The sequence below is a fragment of the Haemorhous mexicanus genome, chromosome 12 (genome assembly GCF_027477595.1).
Source record: "Haemorhous mexicanus isolate bHaeMex1 chromosome 12, bHaeMex1.pri, whole genome shotgun sequence".
Taxonomy (NCBI): domain Eukaryota; kingdom Metazoa; phylum Chordata; class Aves; order Passeriformes; family Fringillidae; genus Haemorhous; species Haemorhous mexicanus.
Genome location: NC_082352.1, coordinates 9,118,864 through 9,137,496, shown reverse-complemented (window position 1 = coordinate 9,137,496; position 18,633 = coordinate 9,118,864). Strand labels below are relative to the sequence as shown.

The 18,633-nt window shown below is 42.4% G+C and overlaps 1 protein-coding gene across 1 annotated transcript; it reads left to right on the top strand.

Moving 5' to 3' along the window:
- The first annotated feature begins 6,467 nt into the window (after positions 1-6,467).
- On the top strand, positions 6,468-18,592 carry C12H16orf87 (chromosome 12 C16orf87 homolog). The gene is made up of 4 exons (XM_059857040.1): positions 6,468-6,631; positions 10,186-10,282; positions 12,399-12,581; positions 18,044-18,592. Exons 1-4 carry the CDS (start codon positions 6,566-6,568, stop codon positions 18,160-18,162), a joined length of 465 nt encoding a protein of 154 aa, XP_059713023.1. The 5' UTR covers positions 6,468-6,565; the 3' UTR covers positions 18,163-18,592.
- The last annotated feature ends 41 nt before the right edge of the window (positions 18,593-18,633 follow it).

Here is an 18,633-nt window from a genome sequence, read left to right as displayed (position 1 = left end):
ACCAGCCGGGCTGCGGGCGCGCTGCCTGGCGGGGGCTGTAGTCCCGGCTGCGCCTGCTCACGGCATCAGGTGATGGGCAGGAAACTACCGCACCCAGAGGCCTCCCCGGGCCGCTCCCGCATTGTCTGCAGGGCGGGGCGTGCTCCCGCTGCTGGAGATGCGGGGGGAACCGGGGTCAGGGCAAGTCGGGGGGATTTTCCTAAAGGAACGGCAGAGCCAAGTGTTCTCGGTGCTGGGGTGCGCTTCGCTGCCGCTCGGAGCCCGCGGTGCCGCATCCTGGCCGCGCACAGAGCGCTCCCTTTGTCTCGGTGTGCTTTTCTGCTCTGGCTGTGAGAAGCGCGGCGTTGCCCACGCTGGCTCTCCGCTGTCCGTGCGGGAAAGGCCGCCTGCGCTGCTTTGGCAGCCTGGCGGGGCGCTGGCAATGCGGGGCGGTGGGCTCGGGGGTGGGCTCTGCGGTGGGCTCGGGGGTGGCTCGGTCACCTGTTGCGGGGCTGCTGGAGAGCGGCTCTAGAGTCGGGCAGGCAGCGAGGCTGAACGAGCGCCAGAGCCCCGTCCCTCCCCCTGTCACTCTGCCAGGGGAGCATTTGCTCCTGGTCCTTGCCTCCCGCAGGAACAAGCCGGTCCTCTTTCACAGTTTCCTCATTGTTTCCAGATGATGAAAATGTTTTTATCTCCCGGGTTCAGTTCAGCTTTCATAGCAAATGACTGGAGGTCTGCCATTAAATACAGCAGCAGGAGAATTCAGGGGGGAGAGAGGTAAATGCTTTCTCCTCCTTGCTGCCCCTGGGCAGGAGAAGGCCCCTTTTACCCATCCTGGGTGCCCAGAAGAGCCTCCTTGTTTGTGCTCAGAGAGTGGAATAAGGGATCATTCACTCAGGAATATTCCTATGACCTAATGTTACCTCCCTGAGTAGGAGCCTGGGCAGTAAATCAGCCTTATTTGTGAATTGTTTTTGTAGAACCTTCTTTTTGCTTTCTCTTTTGCCACTTAGAATATGGCAAACCAGCTTCCTAATTTTAGGTGCCTAAATTAGATGGTTTGAGGCTTGGGTTCTGTTCTGTTTTGGTGTTTTCCTTGACTGATGAGCAAGGAAGCTGCTTTTGGTGTGTCTGATTTTATTTCATTGCATACAATTATGTCTTTAGCCTTTTTTCTGTCTTTGCTATTTCTTCTTTCTAACAAGCTTCTGCTTGCCATAGTCTTTAGTTTCACTAGTAATTTGCTCCAGTCCTTATTCTATTTCAAGTGTAATATTTTTCAGCACTTGCTTTGTGCAAATTTAAAAATAGTTGCTGCTTGAGGATTTTAGTCAATTCATAGTTAACAAAATAACAGAGATGGAAATTTTTTGTGCTGAAGGAACATTCTTGAGGTGGTGCAGAAAACTCGTTTGTTTTTTGTTTCCAAACATTGTACTGATTTTACTAAGAACTTTTTCTTGTTTACTGTTCAGTTTGTGAAGGCCACGTTGAGTGTTTCTGACTCTGCTTGTCCTCCCTCCAAAATTCTGCCCACAGAATGACCCAATCGAGTGCTCTGTTAGAAATTCAAGTTCCAAGAAGCCCATTTTTGTTTACTTGAAGCCGCCGCAGCTGTTCCAGGAGATTGCATCCGATTTTTTTCCCATAAGCCTTTTTAACTTTTGAAATGTCAGGTTTTGGAGCCCGTATGTTTTGACACTTTAAAAGTAAAGTTGTCATCAGTTGTGTATCTGGAAAGCCGAGTGCTCTCTGAATCTGGCAGTTCAATAATTAACAGTGTCATGTCCCTTTTTTCTAGGTTTGATAAAAAAGTAGTTCAGAAGAAAATATTTCAAGCTGTGGTAAGACATGCAAGGTTGGATTTATCACAAAATCAGATTGGATTTCATAGTAAGCTTTTATCAGATGACCTGAAATGTTAAAATTATTTTAAATTCTAATATTTACATTCAGTGGTTACAAGTAGATTTCCCAGGTATCTTAATTCAAGTGTATTTCATGGTTCCTTAGAAATCAAGGCTGAAACGCTACCCAGACTATTAAAGATCAGAGTTTGGACTGTAATTTGGAAACACTAATTTTGCTGGGGGAAGAACACAAGCTGACCTTTGCTCTTGGTCCACATGCTGTTGTTCCACCCCCAATCCACCCCCCAGAAAGAGCTGGAGTGCACAAAGTGTCCAGGCAGCACTGCCCTGAGTGTCCCATTGATCCCCCACAAGTAAAGGCACAGATCCCCTGACCTCTCTGTCCCTGCACTGGTGACAATCCAAGCAAGCCCCCGACCTTGCTTGCAAATTCTGTAAGGCTGCTGGTTAGTGTGGAACACAGGGCAGCCTTGGATTGAGGCTCCACACCTGCAAGTGCACTTGGCACAAGGCAAAATGGTTTTAGTAGAACATTGGAATAAATATATGCAAAACTGGAATTCAATAGTCTGGGTAATTTCTTAGAAATGCACATAGGAAATAAATGGGATGAAACAAAGCCTTTCCATGGTAAATGCAGTATGAAATGGTGTTAGAGAAAAGTATCTCTCTCTTTACACATTGTAAATGTATCTGCAAAGGTTATTTTCATACAGATGCTTTCCTGGAAGTAAATGGTGTAGGATGAACTTGAAATCTTGAGGCAAAGTTGTTCCTAAATGAATGTGCAAATCATATGAACACAGGATTCAGACAAACCAGACATTGAAGGTGGACAGTGCTGCTTACCAAGGTTCTTTGATCTCCATGTTGTGTTCCACCTCTAATCATAAAGACACAGGCTGCTTTTCTTGCAGTTATAAGAAGCTAAAATAATGAATTTCATGTTGATGGTGCCAAGGAGATACAGAACAGCAGCAAGTGCATAAATACATGGAAAAGTAGATGGAGACTTGGAGAAATAAGGGTGATAAACAGAATAACAGCTGCTGTGACATGTTCCATTCTGACAGGCCTTCAACAAGCTGCTTTGCCATGAATAGCTGCATGGTTTAAACCCCATGATTACAATAATGACATGTGGTAACAGCATTCATTCTGCTGCTGCTGTTCCATTGAAATAAAGATTCCGGATAGAAAACTGCTCTCAACAGCTTAAAATGCCAAAGTCTTTTTACTGATATTTGGGAATCTTTGAGCATACTAAGTAAATGGAAACCACATTATGAAAATCAGGTTTATTCAGACAAAAAGAGCAAGGTTTTCTGTATTCTGGGTTTGTATAAGTTAGGAGGATGTGTTTCTTTTACTGTGGACTACTGCTTATGGTAGCTGTTCAGAATATAAGGAGTGTCTTCAGAGAAATTACTATTTCTACTGTTCTTCAAACTGAACATAAAAGATTAGATTTGGTGCGAAGCTCAATGCAGTCCACTGCAAAAGTGCCAGTTAAGTGACCTAATACCTTAATGTTTAACAACTCATTATTTCATGATAAAGAGAAAAACAAAACAAAACAAACCCCCAAAAAAGCGCCCAACCTCCCACCCAAAACCTAAAGTCAGATGGAATGTGTAATCCATTGAATTCTCTTCATAAGAACTAATTGAAAAGATGCTCTATGAAAATAATGTAAGCTTTTGGTGAAACTATATTAATTGGTAGAAACTGAACTATTCAGAACACCATGTGGATTTTAAAAAAGTTTCCCACAGAAAAGACGTAATATGTGAGAATAAAATGTTGGAAACCTTTTTTTAGGGAACAGTAGGTGCTACTGCTATTAGATAGCTTAAATTATTAATATTTTAAGAAAAGCTTTTTTTTAAAATCTAAGGCTGTGGCCTTTTTTTCTGAGGCAAGCATTAATGTGCTTAGCTGAGCCAGAGGCAGGAGCCAGCCTAAGCCTGGGCTTCCTGAAACCAAGAGGCATCAATGCTTAACAACACTGTGAATTAAAAAATGCTTTGTCATTGGGAAAGACTCAAAATTTAGGTGTACTTGGAGAACAAAGCCAACATTTGTGCCACTTTAATGTTGGTCTTGCCCAAATTCAGGGTAATGGGATCTCAAAGGACTTGTTAGGCACGACTTTGATTGCCTATGAAAGGACTTAGAGGGGGCTCAGATTACAGCTGCCCTGAAATCTACTGGTGAGAAGCACAGTAACATTATTAAGTACTATAAACTGTTATTATTATCAGAATTACCAAAATCAGAATAAAAAAATAGGATTGAAGCTTTTCTGTATAATCAGTGTATTTTTTAATACAGTACTTTCTTCCTGCCAGTTGAATACTGTCCCATTACAACTTCAATTCCTTCATGGTAACATTGCAAATATTATAATCTAGCTCTTCCTATTATTTGTAATTTTGCTCTCATGCATCCTAATCTTGTATTTTAGATATAATTTAAGAATTCTCCAGACAATACTTCGGCTGTGGAAAGAGTAATACCCCTGCTGACTACAGCTGACTAATTAGGAAGTTGTGACTTAACCAGGATGTGTTTTATAACCTTTTTGACACAAGGTTGCAGAGCACTTTAGGAATTTAATTTCTCCATTTGCTGTGTTTTGTCAGCACATTGGGGCTGACAGAGCCCAAGGCTGTCAGATCTCCTAGGGCACCCTGCAGGAGAGTAGGATGCTTCCAAATTACCTGGAGTGCTGAGCAGAAATACAGCTCAGGAGTGCTTCTCTCTCCCACTCTGAGGTGGATTGGCTGTGTGAATTGTTCCTACTTTGGAATTTTTGTTTCCTTGTAAGGTTGTAGTTGCACACCAAAATACTGCCCTGTGCAGGCAGTTGATGTGCCAGGCAGTGGAAACAGCTGAGCCTTTCAGCTCAGCTGGAGTCTCTGGTGGCAACAGCAAAGAAGAGAAGCCATCAGGAACTTACAAAGTCACCTGCAGCTTTTCATAAGATAGAGACATTGCAAAATTTTCTAATTTTCTATTTTAAATTAGTGTAAAAGACATTTTAAGTGAGGCTTGGTCTTGCAAAGTGCCTCAACTCTGTTAAGAGAGAAAGTACCTGTACCCTTAAAATGGTATATGTTGTTTTTATCTCAGTGCTGCATTAAACCTCTGAAATCATGTAAAAGAAATAGTTTTGGGCTTTCAGAACTCAAAAGTAATGTGTTAAAAATTAGAATAACATGAAAAATACATGTATGGTAAATCAGTTTTTTAGCTAGGAACTATCTTGTTTGCATTCAGTAAGGAAAACTTTTTTGTTTTTATGGAGAAGTTGAACAGCTGACTACTTTATTTGCTGTATGAAGAAAAGCAGGGTATTGTCATAGATCTCTGAGCTTTCTTGTATATTCATTATTTTATTTACTAGATACTGTTACTATACTCAGCAGAGCCCCCTGCTGTTGTAAATCCTCCTCAAATACCTCTCTGTGTTTTGCTATGTCAACCTTATCAATTAAGGAAAAAAATTTCAAAATCCAAATGCACGCTCAAGGTCCTGGTTGCATGGATTTGTTCTGGATTCAGGAATGAAATCTGGATGTTGTGCCTACATAGAACATATTTGCTTTCTGGCAGCAGTCACAGTTTATATGGAAAATAAACCTGTCTTGTCTTTGTGTATCTCTGGAGAAACACCTGCGCCAATGGACTGGTATAGGCTGGGAAAAAAATGCAGGGAGAAGAGGGAAACAAATCCACCCTCTGAGTCATAAGTTAAATACTGAGGAGGAAAGGAAAAGGGCAAGTGAGGCAGGCTAGTACCTGTGTGCACAGCCAGAAACCACCTCCCGCATGGGGAGCCCGGGGGCTCGCAAGGGCACAGCAGGACCTTCTCATGCCCTGGGTGGGAACCAGGCTCAGGGCAGACACTTGTGGAAGAGGAAAGAAAAAAATCAACAGGTTGTCCTGGAACAGGAGAGGACATTGCAAACGATGTTTGATTCTTTATTCATCATACTGTATTGGTAGTAGGGATGGAGAGGGCTGGCATGACAATGTGGAGGATACTCGCTAGGACATAAATGCAATTATGTGTCAGAAATTCTCTGAAGAGCTGTTCCTGTTGCTCTGGTCCTGGTCCTGGTGGTGGTCTGGCTGTAGCACACTGTTGTCTGAGGACATTGTACTCGGAAACATCCCGTTTGTGAGCAGAACCCACTAAAAGGCATAGCCAGACACCCCGCCCTGGGACCACCGGGCTCCCGCCAGTGCAGCGGGGGATGAACATCCCCCTCTGCTCCAGTCTTGTCTCTTTCTGGATTGAGATGGAGACTGGAGAAGTGGTGTTTGGTGCTTTCTGACGGCAGGGGCATTTCAGGCAGGCTCCCTCATTCCCGCTCCCCCCGCCATTCCCGCTCCCCTCACCATTCCCAGCCCCCGGGCCGTTCCCAGCGCGGCCGCCAGGGGGCTCCGAGCGCCGCCCCCGCGCAGCCAATCCTGCGGCGTGGGCGGGGCCGGCCGCGCGCGCGCGCGGAGCTGGGCGGGGCTTGTCCTCCGTCGGGAGCGCGCGGGGCTCCTCCCACTCCTCCCGCCGCCTCCTGCTCCGGCCGCCCCCTCACGCTCCTCTCGCCGGCTCCTCACTCCACCTCCTTCCTCCCGCTCCTCCCGCTGGCTCCTCCCGGGGCGGGCGCTCCGGCCGCGGCCGTGTCAGCCCAGCCACGGCAGCAGCGAGCATGTCCTCCAGTAGGGCCAAGAAAGTGAAGATGGCCACCAAGTCCTGCCCCGAGTGCGACCAGCAGGTGAGCGGCTGCCGGCGGACGCTGGGCTGCGGAGGGCGGAACGGGCAGACCGGCTCCGTGCGGCTGGAGTCGGTGTTTGTGCGAACTGAATGGTTGTTGCCTTTGCAGCTTCTGCATGGAATGTGGGTTGAACGCCGCATCCCTCTGGCAGGGTGGCGGAGTAGTTGTATTGTGCTGAGGGGTTTCTGCGCGACTGCAGGACCTCACGTTTGTGTGCTGGTGTTGTTTAGTGACTGTGTGATCTGTTAAAAATACAATGAACCGGGTGATTTATATAATGCAGTTTGCCCTTTGGATGACTGATGTGCCCGGGGCTGGGCGGGAGAGGGCTCAGAGGTGGTGTTTTCTCAGGGGGTGGTCGGGAAGCAGCGAAATGGAGACCTTTGGTGCAATTCCTGCCCGGTCCCGAGTGTCCCACTGCGGGTTCTGCTGTGCACAAAATGGAGCTGCTCACACTCACACTCACTCAGAGCGGCAGCTCTTGCACCGCTGCCGTGTCAGGAGCCTGTCTCCATTTAGTGGGAATGATGTGAGTGCTGAAAGCAGCGGAGCTCGGAACAATGGCCCGGCGCTGCGGCGGCGGCCGTGGGGCTCGGCCGAGGGGCAGCGCCTGTCACAGGCACTCCGGGGGACATCGGCGCCCTTCTGCGACCCTGGAAAGTCACCCCCGTTCGCTGCTTTAGCCATACCTAGAAAAAAAATTAAATAGCCTCATGTAATTTTTCTCTGCTTGCATAGCTTTAGAAAAATCGCATTTTTTGTTCTGACTTGCATAGTTTTTACAGTATTCCTGCCCATCCTGGCGCAGCTGGGAGTGCTGAGCTGTGTGTGGGCGTCCTTTCATGTTTTAACCAACAGATCAACCGCTGCAAATGCACGTTAGGCACGTCACTGAAATACTATTTCTGAGAAAGAAATCGTCTGCCAAGTTCTGGTTATTCAGTTGGTGAAAGGAGAAACGAAAACGAATGGAAATCTAGTATGAGATTGGTGGTGGTTTTGGTTTTTTTTTTTTTTTTTTTTTTTTTTTTTTTTTTTATATGAATGTAGTGAATGTCAAACTACCAGCAATAAGTAAGGAAACACTGTAGGATTTTTAAGCTGACGTGAAAAGTGTCACTTTGTTCTGCACTTATTTGTATATCATGTGTTTTAGCTTTTGTCGGTGTAGATTTTCTGTTAGCACCTCCTCTATGGCTTCCATGGATTTTATGTGCTTATATGTCCTGCCCTGGCACACATTGCTCATAGTGGAAAACACCTTATTTTCCACTGCCAAATATTTGAGAGGGAGCAAGGAGCTAAGGCCTACAGTACAAGTCAACCCTTTGCAGATTTTGAGGAAACTCATATAATTCTAATCTGACTGTGTCCTGTGCTGGTTTCTTAAATTCTTCCATGAGCAAGGGCTTAGCATTTGTTTCTGATTTTTTCAGTAGAAGTGGCATGAATGGAAATATTTAGACAGCCACAATTATTGGAGCAAAATATTGAGTAACACTTCTTAGACTTCAAAACATTTTTCTATTGTAATTTAGATAATATATCATATTTCAGTATTTTCTCAATCAAAGCCCAGATCCTTTAGCTAAGGAGCCTGAAGTACTTGCAATCAATCTGAGGAAATAATAATCACTACTTTAGCATCAAGTAAAATGTCTTGTATGAGAAATATTCCCTTTTTATTAGGGAAATGCTAAACAGTGTGAAATAGTGTTTAGGACTCTTTTGCCTTAATTATGTTGCAGGATGTTATCAGTGTGGGTCTTCAAAGGATAACTGATAGTGATCAGTTTCAGTGATAAACCTCTTCCCCCAGGCCCCCCACCCTCAAATGCTGCACACCCCTACGTGCTAAACCTGTAACACGAGAACAGTATTGTTCTCTTAAACACACTTGAGATCCTTGAAAAATACTGACTCTGTTCCAATCCCCTTGGGTGGCTTTGCCAAAGTTTTTTTTTTTTAGGCCAAGCCTGGAAAGGTAATTATTGGAGAGACCCAAGTGTTCAGAAATGGATTTAGCTGGAGTTCTGTGTCACCTTAAGGACACACACAAGTTATCTGTGAGATGGTGGGGCTTTAATATTGTTACACTGACATATGAACAAGGAGACAACCGTGCACACAAGTCTGCTAAATTCTGACCTTTAAAGTTCAATAAACCTCTGTTGGACTCGTTTTTGTTATGTCAGTGTCCCCATAAAAGGAGTTTAAATCTCTGGTTCTGCAAAACCAGTATCAAAAAGGTTATCTGCAAGCTTTTTGCAGGGTGAAGTGTAGGAGTTCAGATGTGCTACAGAAAGCAAAATAATTTGTTTATTCTGAGTAGCAGTTAAGTTCCTCTTTACAAATTCATGTACTAATTTGGCAGGGTTTTTTGAGTCAGTAGAACTTAGGAACTTGGTCCTTCCCCCTGTCTGGTTAAATTGAGGGGGCAGTTGTGGTTCTGTGCTCCTGTTTGTTTCAGTGGATATTGGCAGACTTGTAGTGACCTGTCTTATAGAATTACATTTGAGAAATTACCTCCTGCCTTTTTCCTCTCACTATCATGCTTCAGCATGATTCCACTTTAATGTGTGTTATTTAATCTCTTCCAGATCTCTGCTTAAACTTGCTTTGATTAGTGTTTTCAGTCTTAAACCTAATCAAAGCAACATGGGGTATTGCTTACTACTCTAAAAGATCTCAAAAGATCTTGGCACTAAGGTAATGAATTTTGTAATTTATCAGTGGTTTTTTTTTTTTTTAATTGCTGAGTGGATTTTTGTTATTTTTCATATTAAATGTGGCATTTCTTGTTTTACATTGTTATTTTCTGGGTGAGCATGCTGCTGCTATCTGCTTAGCTGCTCAGAGGCACTGTATTCTCTCAAACTCCTGGGCCGGCAGTCAGTTCTTGCCTGCCTGGGCTGGGTTATTTGCATTTTGAATTAACGAGGTTCCTTCTGTACCCACCCGGCCTTGTCTGCAGCGCTGGAGCAGAGCGTGCTGCAAATGCATCTGTTTTGCTTCAGGCTCTATTGTGCCTCTAAAGCTGCTCCTCTCCAAAGGAGCTGCTTTCAAATGCTGCTGAAAGTGAATGCATTCACAATGTACTGACGGTTTTAACTCATAATTATTTTTTTTTTACAAGTATATAGAGGAAGCAAAACTGGAAATGTCTGACTGATTTGACTAATGAAATTTGAGAGCTCTGAAGAGAAACTAATTCTATTTTAATTCAGCCTTCCTTCAATGCTCTCTGCTTTCCCCCACCCCCTTCCTGTCAGTCTGGGGAAAAGTAGTGGAAAGCAATCACAACAGCTGTACATTTCAAGCTTGATTTTTAACAACTGCGTAAAGAAAAGGCTTGGTGAGTGATTTACAGCAGAATCTGGCTTTATTTTGTTTAAATACAGTAACAGGACAGGCTGTAGTTTGCAGTACAGACTGAATTTGAAGAGCTATCTCTGAGGACAAAATGTGAGTTACTAAGTGTGTTTTTTCTTCATGAGACAGAAGTTTGGTCATAATTTGAAATTATCTGAAAAATCTGTCTTTTGTTTTCCCAGGTTCCTGTTGCATGTAAATCATGTCCCTGTGGCTACATATTTATCAGTCGAAAACTCTTGCACGCCAAACGTGCTGAGAGATCCCCACCCATCACAGGTAATACTTCCAGAGTGGGGGAGAAGGGAGCTACAGTTCTTTACCCTTATTTCCTGGAGGGAAAAGATAGTGGATTTTACTTCTCTGTGTAAATTGATTGTTGTCAGTTCACTTTTCCTTCAATTTGTGCATGGTAGACTTTGAATATGTTAATTTTTCTTGATTTTTGAGGAGAGGAGGAAAGCTGGTGTTTTCAGTCTTCCTTTGTACTCATGATGATGGCATTTATTCTGTGTATGTTCTAGCTGCATGCATTGATCACTATGCCAAATAACCCCTTACAAAATGCTTTGTGTTAATCCTGTTCTGAAGCTAAATGTGTAGAGGTCCCAAAAGGATCTGATTTCAGAGCACATGCCGACTGAAGCTGGGTTTTCTGAAAATAAAAAATTGGTCATAATGTTTAATCTAAAACTAGGTGGATCTTGCTTCTCTCTCCATGATTAAATTAAATAGTGCTTTTTTTTGTGCCTGACTTGTGTGCCTTTTGTTGATGGACACAGTAAGAAGTCAGTTGAATGTGCTTTCTGGTATGAACAGCATTCTCCTTGTGTTCATTTATATCACTTCCTCCAGTGGTAGGAATTAGTCAGAAAAAGCCTTACAAGGAAGATATATATTAAAAAATCCCCCAAAATCCTGACCCAAACCTAATAAATATCTGATCTATAATACCTACTTTTTAAAATAACCTACCAGACCTACAAAATGGAAGTCAGCTGTTTGATGTTTTGTAGCAATGTTTTGAAGGATACCACTTGTAGGAATTAGGTGACATTATGCTGACAACTGAACTTTCAAGGTGGAGGAGGTTAAGAATGTCTCTGGTAGATTGGAATTGTTGGTCAATTTTCTTTCCTCCTCCTGCTTTTTTGATTAATTAGTTACCAAAGGAAGCTGAAGGCCATGATCTGGTTGTATAATTCAGTTTTGTACAGAGGAAGTGCACCAGGGGAGGCAAAATGGAGACATGCTGGGAGCCATCCTGCTGAAAAGCAGCTCTGGAAATTGCTTTTTACTCTGGGTGTGACCAAGAACTGGAAAAGGTTGTCCAAGAGGTTGTGGAGTCCCATCCTTGGAGGTGCTCAAAAGCCTTCTGGACATGGTCCTGGGCAGCTGGCTCTTGGTGGCCCTGTAGGAGCAGGGGTTAGGATCTGAAGAGATTCCCCTGCTATCTCACCCTGCCTGTGACACTCTGAAGTACAGGTTCTGTAGGAGCTTCAGTGACTGGGCCCTGCTGTCCAGCTTGTGCCCTGTGTCTGTACAAGATTAAAGGCACAACTGCAGCCAAAGGAAGTCAGTTCCCCAGAGAGATACAGTAGGAGACTGTGTATGTCTACATTGTGCTCCTAAGGTAACCACAACTTCTACAAAATGTTGTTCCAGTGTTTTCAGCAGTACAGCTACTGTGGAGTGGTGCTGCAGCCTTACAAACATGCAGCTAATCCATGAGTGTGCTGTGCTGACTGTACTATATTTGGTACCCAAACTCATTAATTCATGCTTAACTTCCAGATAAAACTCATGTAAATGCTTCTTTCTTTCTTTGACTGACTTGGGTGTTGAGGAGAACAATACCTGTTCAGCAGTGAGCATGAGGGGGCCTCTCGCAGGCTGGATGTGGTGGGGCACATCCACTGTGTTCTGAGGTGTTCACTGCCAGCACCATTGACTCAGCATTCAACTTGTCTGAGCAACAGCAATGATTTCATTGTTAGTGTCATAGGAAGCCCCAGTGCTGTGGTGTTTGCTGTAGGATAAACTTTTCTAGTGGAACAGATACAGAATGTAGTGTCTTACAGGCTGTGATGTGTGCAGTTTGTGTTCACATCTTATCTGGGAAACAGCTTCTTTTGTACCAGCAAACATCACCGGTTGCAAAATGCTTTTGAAGTAATTAAGGGATTGATCCTTGGAAACAAGAAGTGAAGCACCCTTCTGGATCTGGCACCTTAATTTCTGCGTGGATATTGTGCAGATGCAATTGTTCTGTAAAGGTATAGGCATCTGAGCACTTGAAAGGAAAAGGTTGATTGGGTGGGGTAGGCATGAAGAGTAAATGAAGAACAAAGGTGGAAACAGCCCTGCTTCATGCCATTTCTGTTCATTTGCACAGAAAACAAGAGTGAGGCCAAACGGAGGCGGACAGAGAGAGTTAAGCGAGAGAAGATAAATTCTGCAGTAAATAAAGACTTAGAAAACCGCAAAAGATCCAGGTCTAACAGCCATTCAGACCAGAGCAGACGAGGAAGAGGAAGACCTAAGAGTGCCTCAGCGAAAAAGCACGAGGAAGAAAGAGGTATGAGAGCTGCAGAAATCTGTTCCTTGGATTTTCTGTTTGTATCTTTTGTAATCAGCAAACCTTTATACCATTCAATAAGCAGACTAGTTCAGCCAGTACCTGATACCTTAATGTGAGGAAGGGACTGATTTGCATGTGTAGAGACCTCTGGTTTTGTGTTTCAGTGTCTGATGAAGCTAACTACAAAGATCTAAATTCGTATTTTTAGCCACTGTATCAAGTTTCAACATGTAGGTTGAAAGCCATTGGACTGAAGTGTTAAGTAGGTTTTTGGTTGTGTGTTTTTTGTGTGTGTGGTGGTTTTTTTGTTTTTGTTTTTGTTGAGGTGCTGCTGCTTTGTATCACAAGGAGAAGCCATATAATGCTATCTGTTGTCCGAGAGGGGATTAGGATGACTGGATTACTTAAAAAGTTTCTTGAAACCTTTTGGAGGGCCAAAGTAAAAAGGGCATCTTGAATCACTACTATAACCTGAATTTTGGTCCTGTGTTTCTGGAAGAAAGAATGCCTCCTTGTCTGTTAAGGTTCCTTGGTGACCTGCTGGTTTTAATCATTCTACAAAATGATTAGAGAGGCTGTTACATAGCTAGAGTAATTCTAGAAGCCCTCAAGAATGTAACTGTCACCTAGGGTTCCTCTTGTTTTAAGAGCCTCTTGACACTGCATTTTCTAGATGTGTTTTTGGAGATGGTAATTTTAGACCTGAGTTATGAATCCAAAACTTAGCATGGGCTTCAGAAGGTTGGAAGGGAGATAAAAGGGGAATGACAAAACTTCATACAAATACTCAGCAGATATTGTTCCCAAAACTTCTGAAATCTTGAAGCATATCATGTGGCATCATTCAGAAATGGAATAATTTCTTCTTTCCACCTTACAAAATAGAAATAAGGGTGTTAATCCATGTTGGAAATTCCTTCAGTTTCTGACTTCTCAAAACCAAGTTTGGTATCTATGCTGTTTAATGTAAATCTGTTTCTTAATGTTTCTTTAATGTAAAAACAAAGTATAAATTTGGATTTGTTGGGATTTTTAAGTGCTTTCAATGTGGGAAGAGGAAGTGGAATTTAATTTCTGTACGTTTTCCAAATGGTAATTGTTTTACTGTAATAGAAATGCATTTTGTAGTATCTAATCTCTTCACTATTGCATATGCCTTACTGATGTGTGTAGCTTCTCTATTTGTTAGTGACCCAGGCTGGACTTTGTCTGGTAGCTTTCTAGTCATTTAACTGCCAGTCTAGTTCACAAACAGCCTTGGTTTTAAAATTCCAGCGAGCTGGTTGGGTTGCCCTATAAAAATGAATCTTCTTTTTTGTCCCCTGACAAAGAGGAGAGCAATGTAAGCAACCAAAGGAAAAGATCCATTTTCTTAAAACATGTTTTATAATTTCCAAAAAGCAAGAATTTGACAGCAGGAGGGATAGTAAGAGAACATATTTTCCTGTCCAAACCCAGGGTGAATGTTTCTAACCTCTTGCTGCAAACTCCAAAGTGCGACAATACTGCAGTGGTTGGAGGTAGAAGAGTAGAGACCTGCATATAGTGAGATCTTTGTATAAGAGTGTGTGTGGTGTGCCTTTGCCTTTTCTTGGTGTTGCCTTAAAGTTGAATCTTACTTGATAAGATTGCCTTCATCTTCTTGTGCTGTTTTTACCATGCCTTTTCCTTGATGCTGTGATGGCTGTTTCTTCCTCAGCCTCCTGTGCAGGGATCTGGCTCATACCCATTTGTCATTGTCTTTGCCCCAGTGCAGCTCATCTTACTGTTCAGGAGTAAGTAGGTTAGAATATTTTTTTACTTCTGGTTGTGTCAGAATGTAGTGTGTGTAGACCACTGTGATGATTATCAGGCAGATTAAAAAAAAAGGTTTATATATAAGGCTGTCATGGCTATAAAAATAAATTCAGCAGGGAGCTCATCCTTTTGTAAGTAATTACTAAAACAAGTTAACATTGACCTCTCCCTTTTGAAGTTGCTTACAAAATTGAAACTACTATGTGTGGAGTAATTGGCAGGAATTTTAGAAATGTTATTCCTTTACCACATGTGCTGCTTGATAGTGTTGTTTGTCTATTAAGCAACTGTAATTCTACCACAGTTAAGGTGGTTTTTGTATCAGTGGTTGCTAGTCCTTGCAGCAGTCTGTGTGTGTTGAAAGTCAGCTCTGCAGTACAAGATGTCAGTATCTTATTTCCTTGCCTGTTGTATGTTTCAAGGGTATTTTGGGTTCTTCTTACTTGGCACTAGAGATTGTGCTTTTGCCCCAAAGACTTGAAAAGAAGCCATTGCTGGCATGGTTTAGATATGTGGCTCCTAGTGCATTTGTAGATGGAAAACCAGGCAGACAGAAAATACCTCAGTTGTATTAACATGGAAGAACAGATTATCTGTACATTTGACGACCATCCAGCTGTGAAAATTTCCTTCCTAAAGACCCCAGTGACATCTGGAGCTTTGCTTCCTTGCTTGTCATGCAATTCCATACACAGTGTGCTTGTTCCCAGTTATGTCTGTGCCTTTGACTGGTTCTTTTGTGTCCTTCGTGACTGGCTCACATTAGAGCAAAGAGCTGCAGCAATTAAGAAGAATAGAATAAGCAGAAAGGCTTTTTAAAACAAGCTATTTTCCCTGCAGTATTAGCAAGAAGGAATGGAGGGGGAGGAAAGAGGAAGCAGATGTAGATTGAAGGGATATAGCAGTACTGGGACCCAGAAAATTATCCTATCACATGTTTCAGAGCCATGTGATGAGTCTGGAAAATAGGATCTCCTCCCTGCAGCCTTGGCTTGTCAAAATTGTCACTTAATTTCTTTGTCAGATGTACTGCAATGTATTTTGAAAATACAAACACTCCATAATAATTTGACTCTGATTTTATTGTGGAAGTGTGTTCTTTGTTTTACTGTGTGGGACTGTGACACACAGCTAGACTGGTTCCCAGGTTGCCTTGTTATCTGGTAAAAACCCTGATTGTAGTAAAGCAAACAAAAGCACTTTCATACTGGGGGAAGTGGTATTGGTTGTTCTGAAAGAGGTTACCAGCAAGTAAGTCTCAGTAAGAGTAGTAGACTTGCTGAAGCAGACTTGTTACTTAGCAGGCCAGATCTTCATAAAGGTAGATAGAGACATTTCAGTATCCTGATAAAACTTAAACTGAATACATTTTCTTGATGTAAGCTTTCTTTTCCCTGTAATATCCAGCTGCATTACTCACACTTACTTTCCCAGTGTGGATATTTGAAGTAACTTGCTATCTTGAAAAATGAATCAATACAAAATTTGTGAAGGGGGAGGTCCATGTGTGATTTATACATAGTCACTGTTTTAAGGGCTGCAGTATAAAGGGATTGCAGGAGATCTGGGGTACAAGAGATGTGATGCAGAAAAGCCATTTTTGCCTAAATAGCCTCTTAGTTGTATAGCAAACCCCCTAGTTTTTAATGTCTTACTGTCTTGTAGAAACACAATACTATTTTTCTTTTGCTCATAATGGAGAAATTAGACAAAACTACTCTCAGATAAGACTGAAGTGGAAAGTTTTCAGAGTGTGTGTGGAAGCTGTGGTATCCTAGGAGTAGTGTATGATAAAATGTCATGCAGGTGTGAGCTCTTCACTTGTTACTGATGAGAACTGCAATTGTCCTAAAAGTGCATGAAGCCTGCACATCTGTGTTAATCCTTCATACTCTTTGATATCAAGATTTCAGTAAGCTGAAGTCTCAGAATAAGGCTGATCTGGGAGGAAGGGAAACTAAGAAATCCACAGTCTGTTAACAGCAAGCAGGGTGTGGTGCAGGGGGAGTATTTTTAATTTTGCTGATATGTTCAAGTTGCGGCTGGATTCGTTTGGATCAGGAAGTATGAATCAAGGGGTGGGGCTTAGATATGAAAATAGAAAAGGTTAATGTGGAATAACCAGTGTGTGTAGTGTCTGTACTCAGAACTACTCCCAGCATTGTTAATTTTTAAATGGTGAGAGGGAGGAAGTGGAGCAGCCCAGAGTGTACATACAGAAGCTGATTTGTCTCAAACTGCAGGGTAGGACTGGCAGCACAACTCACTTTCGAACTCATTTCAAACTCAATGCACTAGAGGATATTGCCTTGCATAGCCAGGAAGTCAGCAAAAAGCTGGTTTCTGCTGTTTCTGTGTCAGTATTAGATCAGAACACAGTGCTAAAGGATTTTGGAGGTTCTCCCACTCAATTGTTGAGCACAAGCACTTGATTTCACACAGAAGGTGGTCTGCTGGAGTTCTGTCCGTAGCTGCACACAAATGTGAAGCCAGATGAGTGTGAACCCCTTGAAGGGTAACCCTGTGGGTAGGTGGAGATGGGAGCTGCTGGGATCTTTGTTCCTGATTGTGCTTTCTGTTAATTTACAGCACTGCCTTTTCTTTGGCTTTCCCATGCTAGTTTAGGTGTCTTGGTGGAGCAGTTGTCAGAGTGTGGACGTGTGTGACTGTGTGTTAGTGAGACAGAGGGGTCTTTCAGGTGAGCTTTGTGTTGTGACTGGAAATGAGTCCAGGCCACGCAGAACCTGGATTAGAGATGGAGTTCCACAGCTGAAAGCTCTGAATATATTTTTCTCTTTGTTCTGTCTACAAGCCTGGTCTTCTGCTGACAAAACTGTTTCTTTGTTGGCTTTATTTTCTTAACAATTTGTGTCAGCTACCTGTGGCTTGCTAAACTGGGATAGAACCAGTCAGGATCTGGGGGAGGTGGTATTTATGCAAGTGCTATTACTCAAGTTACATTATTTTATGAATTTTTGTCGTTTAACTTAGTTTATTTGAGCACTGCAGTATGGAAACTTTTTGATGGCTTCATGTTATGTGTCTGTGGCATTGAAGCAAGCCAGCATCAGCACAGGGCTTTTACTTGCTCAATGAGGTGTGTTAGCATTGTTCTACAGCTGGGATAAGATGGAAAGTCTGCAGTGTAGAAAGTCCAGAAATGTGCATGATGATAAATTTGGAGCCTGACTTCGTCCAAGTGTCTGCTCTTCGGCCTTTGACACTGTCGTTAAACTCCTGGGGTTCTTCCATGTAGCTGTAAAGTAAGGGGGCAGATCTTGTGTTTAATGAGCATATTGTGAAATAACTTTGTTTTCTTGGACTGAAGGTGGGCATGTAAAGAAAAAAACCCAAACCACTAAAACCAAAAAAACCTGAAGGAACCCTTGAATACTTGTTTATCTTTAAGCTAACCATTCATTCTTCCTTAATTTTTAAAGTGGAGAAATTCAGTCACGCTTTTGGCTGACTCATTCTGTGGCTCTTCCAGCACCTTTGTGTGCCTCTATTACTTCCTCCTCTTTCTTACTCCCTCTGCGCATAGGTGTTGATTGTCTAACTTCAATTCCAGTACTTCACATAATTTATTAATTTCTGTGTAACTTGCATTAACTTCAAATAATGGAAAAAGCTTCTAATAGTGACTTTTTTTTCTTCTACAGAGAAACAAGAAAAAGAAGTTGACATGTATGCTAACCTTTCAGATGAAAAGGCCTTCGTATTTTCAGTGGCCTTGGCGGAAATAAACAGAAAAATTATCAATCAAAGACTTATTCTGTAACTTGTGAGCACAATCTGATGCAGTTTTATGCAGGATGGCTAGCAGATTTCCAAGGTGCCATGGACTCTCGGAAAGTGTGTTGTCTGCACCAACAAGGACTGTAGCATTTCCTGTTAAAAATTCTACTCCTGTTCTTGGAAATCGAATTCTGTCTCTACAAATCAGAAAAAAAGCGATCACAAGATTGTGCTGTGAAAAATCAGAAAGCAGATATGTTTCATGCCTTGAAGACAAATGCACAGAGAGACTGCACCCATTCCAGAGCACTTCTTTTGAATTTGCTGCCAGAAATGCAATATTTTAAATATTTTCAGAAATAAATGATTTTCCTTTAAAATTATATATTTCAGATTTTTCAGCTATATTGCAGTTTACGTATGTACAGTTCACTTAACTTTTTAATAAATTGATATTCCAATATTTTATTGAACTGAGAATTAAGTACATTTGTTATACTCAGGGTGTGTTGGT

Excerpts from the sequence above, each read along its gene's own strand:
- C12H16orf87 (XM_059857040.1), top strand. The coding sequence starts at position 6,566 with ATGTCCTCCAGTAGGGCCAAGAAAGTGAAGATGGCCACCAAGTCCTGC. Across the intron at positions 10,283-12,398 it reads GAGATCCCCACCCATCACAG|AAAACAAGAGTGAGGCCAAA; the intron begins GTAATACTTCCA and ends TCATTTGCACAG. Across the intron at positions 12,582-18,043 it reads AAAGCACGAGGAAGAAAGAG|AGAAACAAGAAAAAGAAGTT; the intron begins GTATGAGAGCTG and ends TTTCTTCTACAG.